This window comes from Rhea pennata, chromosome 3 (assembly GCF_028389875.1).
Source record: "Rhea pennata isolate bPtePen1 chromosome 3, bPtePen1.pri, whole genome shotgun sequence".
In the NCBI taxonomy this organism is placed as follows: Eukaryota; Metazoa; Chordata; class Aves; order Rheiformes; family Rheidae; genus Rhea; species Rhea pennata.
In genome coordinates this window covers 66,148,174-66,161,535 of record NC_084665.1, presented here as the reverse complement: position 1 = coordinate 66,161,535, position 13,362 = coordinate 66,148,174, and the positions used below count along the sequence as shown (strand labels likewise).

The 13,362-nt window shown below is 37.1% G+C and overlaps 1 protein-coding gene across 6 annotated transcripts in view; it reads right to left on the bottom strand.

Moving 5' to 3' along the window:
- Positions 1-215: 215 nt before the first annotated feature.
- Positions 216-13,362, bottom strand: part of AHI1 (Abelson helper integration site 1) — a 100,890-nt gene continuing 87,743 nt past the window's right edge. For 5 of the 6 annotated variants that reach the window (XM_062572511.1, XM_062572514.1, XM_062572515.1 and 2 more), the window contains 2 exons: positions 5,382-5,464; positions 216-1,417 (listed from right to left, as the gene is read on the bottom strand). In XM_062572511.1, coding sequence (XP_062428495.1) covers positions 1,186-1,417; positions 5,382-5,464 — 315 coding nt within the window. In that variant the 3' untranslated portion in view covers positions 216-1,185. Of the gene's footprint in view, positions 1,418-5,381; positions 5,465-11,206; positions 11,283-13,362 lie in introns of those variants that run through there. The other variant, XM_062572516.1, reaches the window with a different exon arrangement.

The window sequence follows — 13,362 nt, the reverse complement described above, 5'->3', positions numbered from 1 at the left end:
TTGTTATTCTCACTTCTTTTTTTAATGGAATCAAGTGCTCTGTCTACTAAATAAGGGCTTTCTAATTTTATGTTATTTATTGCTTCAGAGGGGGAGGAGGAAGAATTTCCTAGCAGAGTAAAAATAAATTGGACATTATCAGCCAGAAAAAATACCAACACTAACTGATAGAAAATGTTTCATTTAATATAAAATGTAAATTATTCAGAGCTGCAGATAATGAGTGAAATAATTAATAAAAGTTCACCACATACCACTTGATTGAAAATAGATTAATGACACATACAAGTGAATAAGGGCTACACAAAAAAGTAAAACAAACAACATAGTTTGATACAAAATATTTCATTCAGACAAAAGAGAATGTATTTGGCAATACTGCTGCCAAAGCAGCCAGAAAGTCTAACAGAACTGTAATGCACATTTATTATATGTATAAAAACTTCATCTGAAAACACAAATGGCTAGACTTTACAATACTTACTTCAATTGGCAAGCATGAGGAGCCCCACTGAAGTCAGATCAGTTGCATAGGTAGTTACTCAACAATTTGCTCAAAGATGCAAAATTTAGTCCAAGGGAATATTTGATGTCAGGAAAATATTTTTACAAACCTTACATTTTCAGGTACACTGTAATGTTAGCATTCCTTTCAAATGTTACCATTCCAACCACTGCTCTATTTTATTTACAACAAATTTTGACCTGCTAATTTAGTAACTTCTGTTGTGGCTAGACTTGTTTTGTTTTAGATCACACTTTTCAACTCAATTCTCTGTTTACGATGGAGTAATCTGCAAATTTCACACTTCCTAGCTTCATCCGAAGCCTACTGAAGTGCCTGTTTAGCCTACGCTAGGGGGCTGATCAGATCTTAAATTCCTTCAAATTGCCTTTGTCAGTGAGGTACTCAGGAAATATCGAAGTACATTTCAGATTTTACCAGTCCAGTGAGGAGTTGAATATTTAAGTTCTGTTGATTTCAAGGAAACCAAGGGGACAGGGGAAAATATTCTGAAATAGGCTTGCACCACTGGTAAGTCACAACTGGCACCATTTTTGTATTTCGTTTTTTTTTTTCTTTTATTTCTTGATAATCCTAGAAATGAGATCATAATTGCAGCATTCAAATCCTTCTTTCCATATATACTGAATGTCACACCACTGTTTGGAATTAAATTATGACTATACATCATAGCATTCAGGCTCAAAGGCAATATTTGTCTTTCCACTTGTACTTGAGTTTGAGCCTTTCCCTGCTCTTTTCTTCTTCTTCTTCAATTCCATCCCATGGGCTGTAGGTTCATTTTCAACACCATTAGCTGCAAGTGATGATACAGAAGTATCAAGACCCATTAAGTTGGGCTGATTTTCTGTTTCATTCTTCTGTATCCTTTTCTTCTTTTTCTTTGCATCTCTAGAGGAAGGTGGAAATAAAAAGAGCAAGAGAAACACATAAAGTTAACTCAAGTTTAGAGCTTTTTCCACCCACACTTGATGTGTTAAAACAATTGCCTGTCTGTCCCCCTTGAGTATAATGCTGAAACACCTAAAAAATTACTGTTCCATTGCAGAACAAAACTAGAAAAAACACGAGGACAAAATACAGAAGAGCATTCCAAATCCATTAGTCTGCCTTTCAGTGCATGTCCTAGTGCTGCGTTGAAAAGAACTGCCCATGTTCTTAAAAATCAGCTAAAGCCTTGATTAATAATCAGCAGATGTAATTAAAAATTACCAACCCTCCTCCTCACATAAAAGTCATTGCACTTTTATTTTATTTCCTAAGCTCAAACACCAACATACTTGCAAGTGAAAAGAGATTTCTGGTTTATTTATTCAACTACTGTGAAAAAGTCAGGCAGGCAAAGTGCAAAAAATTAGTCTGCTCATTTTAATTTACCTGAAGTAGGATACATTTATGAATCAGAAGTCACCTTAGTGTCAATTCATTCTTATCAAACTTCATACAATGTCAAAAGCATCAGTTCAACCCATATCCTCCTGTATCTTTCCCAATTAGTGCCATTTTAAAATGGAATTAGACTGGTCTTGCTGCTGCTAACACATAGCTTACATCACTTCTACCACGAATTCCAATTCTTGGCAGAAGTTGTAACTTTAACTACGATTAAGTAGCAGTACTTAGAATTTAATCTTTTAAGGACAGGTACTGTCCTCATTCAAAATATGTGCTGCCCATAGCACAAACTAGTCTTAGTTTGTGATTGGAAATGTTAGATGCTGCTGAAACACATGTAAACAAGTGGATCAATCAAGACTAAAGATACTAATGAGGTATGTGCAGTTACCCCCAAAACGCTGATGCAAAAGCAGCAATTACTGTTGGTGATATTGTCCAAATGTAGTAAAATTTTATATATAGAGCCGTTCATGCATCAGTGTTGCTAATGGAATTATGGCTATCTGCCTATACTTTGAATTTTTTTTAATGTAAACTGTATATTCTTGAAATATGCAGATTGTTGCAGCTGTAATAGTGGAATAGCGTGAAAGAAAAGGTTCTAGAGTTTAAGACCCCTGCTTCAGGATTCCTGGAATCATTTGAGAAGTACTGCTGTCTGAGGAAATCGAGGCATAGAATCAAGAACAGCAGTTTAAGTACCAATCTACCAAACTAAGCATTCAGCTGGGCGTACTGCATAATCAATTGTAAATTTACAGAGAAAGCTCTACATAGCATAGCTCAACAAAACTGTACCACGCAAATACACCTGAAGAAATTGCATCTTTACTGAGAAATTGATCTAACCACTAATATCAGAAAGGTGAGGCTAGCATGCAGGTTTTCAGTATAAAATCTCAAAGTGTGAGAAGTAGTTCTCATCTTTTTGTTATTTTGAATATCACAGGTGGTGACTTATCAAAACTTTGAGCCTTCTTAGATAAAACCTTAGTTCACCTAGTATCCATCACACGGACATTTCTCTATTCCTTCTAAAATCTGGAAAAGGTAGATCAACTCTTCTAAAGGGAGGATATGATATTAGGGCTTGTAATTCAGCTTTCTTTTGCAGGAAATGTTACCGCCATAATGAATACTGTTCCAATAGGCAAAATAGTAGCCATTTATCTTCAGGCTTGAAGAAAGGTATAATGAGTTGTACAGGTGCTAAAACAGTTTCACTTCTGCATAGTGGAAATATGTACTTGGCAATTACATCTCACTTGAGTCTTCAAAAATTCATTTACTGCATAATTAGCATGTGACACGGATATTGAGTGCATTTTCACAGAAAATGGGAACAAAATGTAAAGTCTTAGGTGAAGTAAGTATTTAAGTACAGATCAGACTGAATATCAAGTCATGTGATGTTGCTGTTGGATGCTAAAATAGAAATCTTTTCCAGGTAAGATCTTAGTATTTGCAAATGCATTGTTTTCTAGGGTATTTCAAAACACATAATTGCAGTGAACAAGAAAAGTTTTCAGACAAAAAGGGAGAGATTTAATGAAGTATCTGTAGGCATTTTTCTGAAATGTTTTACAATGTAATTTGTACTATATAGATAACTTGTAAACAGAAACATGGAGCAGTCTTTCAAACCAAGAGCATTAGAAATGCAAGAAAATTGTTCTCTTCCAGCTCCCTGAATAAGGCAAAACCTTGCAGTCTCTTCTGAAACAACTTTATGTGTGTATAACTTTATAATTATAAAGACAAATGGATTCCATTTCATTGTGTTCTAAATCACGGAAGAACTCAAAAAGCACATACTTGCAGATTCAACCTTTAGATCAGAAATAGGCATTACTCAGGTGTGCATTCTGACCTTAAAAAATTAAGTGAAAGCAGCCCTCTCTACAGACAGACAAAACCAACACAGGAAAAAAAAGAAAAAGCAGCAAAACTTAATAAAATCTAGAATGTCCTGGAACATAGAAGAGAAACACAGCACTGCATAGTACTGACATGCCTATCTTCCTCCATTTCAAATTTGCTATCTTCTGACAAGGTATAGCATCAGACAGCACAGCACTGCATCAGGCATTGCCTTTGACTCTCCCTCACTATGATCAGGTGTAAATGGCTTGGTACTCTGAAAGCTTGAGAATGAGGCTTTGCAACACTGCTATTTGTCCATACTGTATAGCAGTGACATGAAGCATGACCTTCATGTTTAGACTAGCATCTCCATCATGTTCCCATTCCCTCCTGTTCAGGAGGAGGACATAGATACCAGGTATCTTTTTTCATCTTGCAACTGTAAAGGCTTTTGGCCTTTACTTCTTCAGCATGACACTCTAGTGTAACTCAGGCTAGTTTCCATCAAAATGAGTATTTCATATTTCATATCACTCGAAATACTTGAATTTGATTAAGTTCTTTCTAATTTCACATTTTAAATCTGTGGTCCCACATTCTTTAGTGGACACCCTGGAAAGGTCACTCAGAAGAATTGTTTGCTTAAGTTTACTAATACAGTTAAATCATATCAAATTTTGGATCTTGTCTTTTGACAGACTGTATTAACTGTGACAGTAATTCCACTGTAAGGCATTTCCTTCCTCAATGCAAGTCCTATCAGAATACTCCAACTCTGAATTCTGTCAATGTGCAGTTTGCAGTCTTTTCGTTCTCAAACTCATGTTAAACTTTCCACTCACAATTCATTTTCAAATCTTTCTACAGCTAGGGAGAGAAAATTAGGATTTAGAGCTGAAACTAAATATTTAGCTGCTTCTATACTATATCAGCATAGATTATCTGAAGAGAGGTCCAATTTGGGAAATGATCAGTGAAATAGCTTTGTTTAGATTACAGATGCCTGTAATGGCAAACAAAGGAAGTATTTTCACACGCATTTTTTCAAATATAAATGGTTGCAGTAAGTTAAAGATGTAGTGGAAGTTTATGTTCAAAATGCTGAGATCTTATCTGCCTCCAGCTTTCACACAATAAATACATAAATTTTTAAAAACACAAGTGTCACAATCAAAGATGCTAACCCGCTCCTCTTCTCTGTATGTGACAAACTTCTTCAATTTACATTAATTAACTTCTAGAAAGTACAAAAATAGTTTGCAAGTTATAGCAATAAAGGTTAATACAGAGCTAAGGGATGCCACAGGGCAAACTTGTATCTCTAAATTATACTTTTGATTCTCTTGTACGCTGTAGTCATTGCTCTTAGAGGGGAGAAGTGTGTTTGTGTGCATGTGTTTATGTATGTACGTACATATATGAATCAGTATTTCCTTCACATTTTCTGTGTCATACACTCTCTTTGAATGATTATCCTGAAGCTAATTTCTTGTTTTGCTTGCTAAAACAAAATAAATTCTCCAGTATTTCTCACAGCTTCCTAAGAACAGTTGTAGAAATAACACTGCAAATGTTATAAATATTTCTTGCTTACTGTGTTGCGGGCGAGTCTATATCTGTGTCATGTTCAGAGAAAAATTTCAGGTCTCCTCCTGACTTACTGATGACTGGTGAAATCTGTAAAGAAAAAAAAAAAGAAAAGAAGGAAGGTAAAAAGACAGACAGACAATGGGGCCAACATATGTACATTTAAAACCCACCAGCTTCCTGAATAAGGAGAGAATACACCTCGTTTGAAAAAAGAATGTCTATCAGCCATAAAATGTTAACTCCTATGTGGTTAAAAACAAGGAAACAGTACCCCTGCTTAAAAAAAATAACACTACTTGCAAATAAAAGACAGTTTTCAGGTGTGGGTAAAAACAAGAGATTATGAATCTGCTTGAAATAAGCTTAAAATACACAGTCTTAAATTAAGCTATTTCTGCTACTGAATGAATAAATATAGAGTAATAAAAAGGCATTTTATTGCATAGTTTTCACAGCAGCAACATGAAACTTGCCTGTTTTTTTCAACTAAACTAACCCTGCAAGTTTCATTCAGAAGTGGTTCAAATCATTCCAGAACACTCGGCAAATCCAGGCTCAAAAAAATGTAAAATTGAAAGCATTTTGAAGTCTCGTATAATTCTCTAGTTTCCAGTGTAATTAGTGGGTTCATATCCAACTTGCCTTCTATAAATACAAACCTCTTCTAATACTAACACATCTGATATTTATTGCAAAAATTCCCATGACGAACTGGTAAGTGGCCTTTCTCAGTTTACTGTCTTCAGGGACAGACTATTTTCTCTACCTTCTTCTCTGTTCATATGCATTCTCTATCCATATAATTTCATCTTCAGGGAGGAGAGAAGCCAACACAATTGGCAGGTCTGATGTCTCACTCAAAAGCTCACTGGAATCCAGCCTACACTACACATCCAGACATGAACTTCAGGCCCAAAGAGCACCACAATCAATCACAGAATTACACAGAATGCTTGAGGTCAAAAGGGACCTCTGGAGATCATCTAGTCCAACCTCCTGCTCAAACAGAGTCACCTAAAGCACACTGGACAAGACGGCCTCTGGGCGAGTTTTGAGTATCTCCAGAGAAGGAGACTTCACAACCTCTCTGGGCAACCTGGTCCAGTGCTCCGTCATTCTCACAGCAAAGAAATTTCCCCTTTCAGGCGGAACTTCCTGTGCTTCAATTTCTGCCCATTGCCTCTTGTCCTGTCACATGGGACAACTGAAAAGAGTTTGTCCCCATCCCCTTGACACCCTCCCTTCAGGTACTTGTACACACTGATAAGATCCCCCCTCAGTCTTCTCTTCCCCAGGCTAAACAGGCCCAGCTCTCGCAGCCATTCCTCATAGGGCAGGTGCTCCAGCTCTCTGATCATCTTCGTAGCCCTACGCTGGACTCTCACCAGTAGCTCCATGTCCCTGTTGTACTGGGGAGCCCCGAACTGGACACAGTACTCGAGATGAGGCCTCCCGAGGGCTGAGTAGAGGGGCAGGATCACCTCCCTCCACCTGCTGGCAACACTCTTCCTAATGCAGCCCAGGATACCATTGGCCTCCCTGGCCAGAAGGGCACCTTGCTGGCTCATGGTCAACTTGTCATCCACCAGCACTCCCAGGTCCTTCTCTGCAAGCTCTGAGAGCAGATCTTATCAATGTGTGTAAGTATCTGAAGGGAGGGAGTCAAGGGGATGAGCCAGACTCTTTTCAGTAGTGCCAGGTGACAGGAGAAGAGGCAATAGGCATGAATTGAACAACAGAAAGTTCCACCTGAACATGAGCAAAAACTTCTTCCCTGTGAGAGTGACAGAGCCCTGGACCAGGTTGTCCAGAGAAGTTGTGGAGTCTCCTTCTCTGGAGATATTCAAAGCCTGCCTGGATGCAATCCTGTCTAATGTGCTCTAGGTGACCCTGGTTGAGCAGGAGGTTGGACTAGATGATCTCCAGAGGTCCCTTCCAACCTTACAGATTTTGTGAAGACTGGAGAAGCTGTGGAAAGAAGCAAGCATACTCAGAAGCTAGTATCATAATGCTATCATTAAAAAACTTTCCTGGCCCTCTATTTCAGGTTGACAGGACTACTACATTCTGTATGTGTCTGTCTGGCACGGCATACACAAAAGAAAAATAGAAGTCATATGCAGGCAGGTATGGTGAGAGTGGGGACCAGTTCCTATGAAGATCCTAGAAAGCTGGAGAAATGGTCACTTTCAGGATACTAGAGCCTTAGGCCAGAAAACAGAGAGAAGACTGTTAATTGAGTTTCAGATTTACAGCCAGTCTGAAGCCAAACCCACTACTTTTTGTTTCTGAATTTCTCAAACAGATCTCGTGCTAAAAAGATCGGTCTATCCAGTTCTGCCATGCACAGAGATACTCATCTGCTTCTAAATGAGATGTTTGATGTTCTAGTATCACCCTACATTGCTCCAGGAAACGGTCAGTTATTGACATTACTGTCTCCAAAAATCCTGTTAACAACCAGCAGTATTAAGAACGGAGTACCATTCAGAAGCTTTGAACTGCCTTATAGCTGCTAAAAGAAGTAACTACCAAGTCAACAAGAATTTTCTGAAAGAAATACAGAGACAGGGGAAAACAACAACAACAACAAAAAAAACAACAGACAGTTCTTGACCTTCTAGTTTGCTAACTGTTCATTTCATCTGGTGCAGCCTCATAAGCAGGGTATACCATAGCTGTTCCATATTTAGCACAGACAGAAAACAAAGCGTTCTTTCCACAGCCTTTTTTTTATATTAAGGATTGGTTTTGCTATTTTAAAATAGTTTTCAGATACTAAATTCCTCCATCAATGATTTCAAAGCTTTTTATAAACACTAATGAATAAAACTTAAAATTCTGCTGTCAACAATTAGTGCCCAATTTTATTTCAGGATCAAGTGAGGCACAGATAACAATTGTCTTGCATAGACAGATTAAGATTATATTGGAAATGGAACCCTTATCTCCAAGCTTCAATTTTAAGTTTTAAACAGATACAGTTTAATTACTTTTTCAAACTCAGGATGGAATTAATTTAAAAAACCCCGAAAGTTAGTCAATGATAGCAGTTGTATGAAATTCTTACTTCATTATTTTGGTCCTGCTTTCTATTATTATTTTACTAGCTGAATACTATTTTACTGATGACTTAAAGGTAACAGGATCAAGCTCACAATGACTTCCTGAATTCATACAATCATGTTGCTCACAACAACCATGTTCAAACACTAGTCATTAGAATTATTCTGCTGAAAAAACACAGTTCACTGGATTAGTTTAGACAAAGATCACAATTTTAAAATAAAATAAGGTAGCTGGACTAGAAAAATACTACACTTATATACAAACTCTTTGTTAATACAGTAATAAGGTTGAGACTTAATGGTAGAAGTAAACACAAAAGAAGGAAATATAATACCACTGGTAACAAAATACAATAGAGTGCTGTAAAGGGAATGACTAAGTAATTAACACTTTCTTCAGTATTCATCATCTTGTGCACAAGGTTATGCACAAGTGCATAAGTTATGCACTCCTTTTGGTAGCAGTCAAAACTAAATCTTTCTCTGAAAATTCTATGTGATGGAATAATGCTGAACTAGCCTTTTCATCTTCCTTTTTGAGGTAATATAACTTTAAAAAATAATCTTGATAATTGAACCTATGCATTGTACTGATATTGTAATTACAGACCTTTTCAAAACACATTCTGGTAGAATCACCCTATGTGACACTACAGAAAATTGACAGTTTATGTCAAAAATGGATTGAGTTTTTAAATACTTTCAGGTACTTCAGTATCTGTACACAGAAAATCACCCGTTTTACAGATAAGAGATTAAAGTATCCACTAACTTAAGCTGCCTAACCAAAGGTTCTCATGACTTGCTTTAAAAAAAAACCCTGGATATTACATAGGCTTTTATATATTCAAGCACAGCATTCCAATGTGTATCAAGGAAAGAAAACACACAATTAGAGACTATCTTGGGATAATTACATTCAGTTGACTTGGTAATCAGTGAGATTTTCCTTGGATAGGTAGAAACAAATTCCCAGTTCTCCAGAGTGTTCAAATATGACAGCAGTTTCTAATCTCATTGCTGCAAACTTTCAAGCATGTAAGGAGGTGGGAACTGCAGAGATTACCACACTTTTTTGGGAGCAGATCCCATTGCTACTACATTCTCCTCTTCCCCCACATAGCTTTATGTCCCTCTCAGTCAACCTGCTCCTTGAACTACTACCTCCATTGCAGTGACGTGAGCAAGCAGAAGCAGTACTGAAGGAGCAAGTAGGCTCAGAAGCAGATTCGAGGGCAGTGCAGTAGCTCATGCAATGGACAGAAGAGTAGCAGGAGGAGCACAGTGAATGAGAGGGTGAAGGGTGGGGGAACAGGCATGAGATACTTGGCTAAGGAGGTACTGATAACACTTGGATACTGACAGTGCACTGGGGGGGGGGAGGGGGGATGCTAATCTAAGCAGCATGCAATAGTAGTCTAGATCGTGGAGCATCTGAAGAGGCTGTTGCTTTCTTCTTGTCCCACTTCTATAACTCTGTATGTGTGGGTGGATCTCATAGTAAGCTCCAAACACCTCTCCACAGTAACTGTGTGCTTCTACTCAGATTCAGTAAACCTAGCATTGTAACAGAGAAGGTGTTAGCTATTAAAATAATCCAGATTCCATAGTTTGAAGATAAATACAGAACTATTGGGGTTGCACTTACTTTAGAGAAAAGATTAATGAAATAGTCGGATAACTAATGTGCATCTTGCAGTTTTATGCCCATGAGACAAATAGGGAAGACAGTATGAGCTCCTTTGTATAGTACCACCAAAGGTGTTCAATTTTGTTGCCATACCCATTAATTCTCCACCTTTCGAAAGATATAGCCCACAAGAAATATAGGAGACCATCAGCTCATAGTAACTGTAGAGGCTTATTTTCTAAACTTTCCGAAGATTAAGTTTCATCTTAAGCCTACATCTTTGGCAGTACTTTCTTCTAGGCTGTGAAAAGTTGCCTCAAAGATAGATGGTCTGAAGAGGTGCCCTGACAGACTAGGAAGCAGATGGACAGAGTGGAACGGTGCAATATGAATGGATTTCCTTCTTCCACTTACATGATTCAATCCCTAAAGAGAAATGCCCTTGCTATAGAGCCTACTGTGTACAGGGAAGTCTCTCATAGAAGCTTTTGCTATATAACTTGGTCTAATTAAAGATTCATTGGATCAGAGAGAGCAAGAATGAACATGTCTCTCTTCAGAGTAGTCATTAGGACTTTAAACTTTTTTTTTTTTTTTTTTTTTTTGTATTTAGAATAAGTTTGCATTTTGTTTTCTGCTAAATAGTCCATGTATAAAATGACTTATGCCAACATATTTTTCCTCCAGAACTGTGTTGATGTCTCCTATCAAAACTGTTTTAATGAGCCAAGTTTGTTGGAAATGCCATGACACCACACCTCACTAATTACCCCTTCTCTCCTCCTGTTCCATACCCCTCCAAAATAGACATCCAGCATGAAGCTTGGCTAGGGGAATCACATAGATTTCTTTTACTTTGACCTCTCTATCTGAAATGCAACTTAGCCTATAATTTTTTTTAGTTCTCTAATGTTTTTAAAGTACAAATCTATCTAAATCAAATACACCAAATTGTCTCTTTAGGTCTAATAGAATTAACTCAGCTATTAGTATCTAGCAGAACTGAGGCTCTATATACATGAGAGGCATTGAAATGAATCAGATTCTGTCAGGTAAAAAGCAATTAAGCCACTGAAAGCTGACACTCACTAGTTTCTCCATTTGTGAATGCTAGAACAACAGGCAGAGTGAGGACTTCGCCTTCTCTTCTCTTTGAAACTGCAAAATTCTGGGCCTGTCCAGGACAAGGAAGAGACCAGCAGGAAGTCTGATGGATGAAAACCATAATCTTAGGTATCACGGCTGAATGCTGATAAATACTATACCTCAGAAATCAGATCAACAGGAAGAGCGTCAGTCTCAAAGTCTTAGCCTCTGGGAATTTATCTGTGGTTACAGATTTGCATTACAATTTGCATAAAAATAGTTCAATCCTGCTCAGAAAGAGGTTGTTAGGGCTCAAGGGAAAAAAAAAAAAAAAAAAAAACAAAAAAAAAAAAAACAAAACAATGGGGAAGAGAAAAGTTAGCTTGCCCCTGAGAGCTATCTTAACAACGTAAAAGCCCCTCAATAATATTTTTGGTTCTGCTTCATCAGTTCAGTGGCTCAGCCTGATATTTCTTAACTTTGAGCAGATCATTTGGGTTTCAATCCTTTACAGTGAATGGCTATTGGCTATTAATGCCATATCATTTTTGTTCTTTTTCCCCATAGATATTGATTTGCTTATAAATCAGATGCCATTTCTTTCAAAGACTCAAATAACACTACAAGCACAGGCACAAAGGTTTATGAGACAGAACTCATTGTGAACTGCAGTGACTGGTTTCAGAATTGCAAAAGGCAAAACTGCCAGCTTACAAATAAAGTAGCAATGTATCACACAGCAGTTTTACAGAATGATTCTAGAAAAGCATAGTTTCTTTCAAGCCCAGAAGGTGCCAGTGCTTTTAGAAGAATAGATCTTTAATCACATTAGGTAAGAATGAACCCTAGAATAATAAACTTCACTATAATAAATTCTCATTAAACAAGATACTGCTAGATAACTACTTTCTTTCTGGGTCTGCAACCTCTTTGAGTCTTCAAAATAAATGAACACACTTCCAACATTTTCAAAGTCTTCAACTCCATCCATCGTGTTAATCCTATCCTGTCTCCCTCATACACATTCTCATAACTTCCTAGTCCCTGTGTTTCCTAATAGATATTAATTCACTGAGTTACTTCCCAGGAACATGAAGAAATGCAATTACCAAGTAGAAAACTGAAACAGAACAAACTACAGAATTGAAGTGTTTGGTGAAATTACTAGAAAAATTTCTAGGTAGCATTTTTAGAAATATTTTTGAGTGAGTTTTCTAAGCTTTTTAATTTTTACACCTAATAAGTTTTGAGCCACTAAGGCAGTTCAGTTTCATACGTGTTAGGCTAACACTTCAGAAAGTTTCTGACAATAACCTGCTCTGGGGAAAGAAGGGAGAGAACATAAATTATTTTTGTGAACACTGCAATAATCCCAATGTTTGGTTACATATACATGGAATCAACTCTTACTGATCTCTGGGAAATCATCCATATTGCGCAACAACCACGTCGTTCTAAAAGGTAACCCTTTTCCTCATGCTTACGACCTTACTCTGCACCTTAATTTTTTTTCAAAGATAAACATACCAGAAAAAAGTATCTTCTTACACTTTTTACAGATATTTTATATTACCATGTAATTGTTTTATCCACTACTTCTTCCCACTATTTCCACTTAATCAAGAACCGACCCTCTTAACATTCAGAATCCAATGAAATGCATTTTAAATAATTATTGTTAGGCCACTCTAAATTATAAAACATATTCACAAGAATTTAGGGATAGTAGAACATCTCTGGCCAAATAAGGCAGTCTGTTGAATTTGAAATGTCTCAGATTTGACAAAATTTTGCCAAATCCAAGCGCTGGTTTCTAAAAGAAATCTGGCAGGAATTCCTGCCTTTTCTGCCTTCAGCTTGAGGAACTTGAAAACAGCAGTTTACAGAAGCAGCCAAGTGGTGAGTCTTTCCCTGTCTCTTGGGATTCTTCATCTGCTCAATGAGAACTTTACTCCATGAAATTTCTATTGGCAGTTTAGACTTATGTTGTAATTAAAGATGATTATGACCTAATTTTGTGGCTCCGAAGTTAAGTAACTCATAAGGCAGGAAAACAACGTTTGCATAAAATTATTATGTTGTGAATGCTAAGCTCATGGTAGAAATCATTTTTCAAAGCAGGTTCTTTGAACTACAACAAAATGGTCCACATTTGCAAAAATTAATATTGAATTCTAAGTATTATATGCTCTTCTGATACA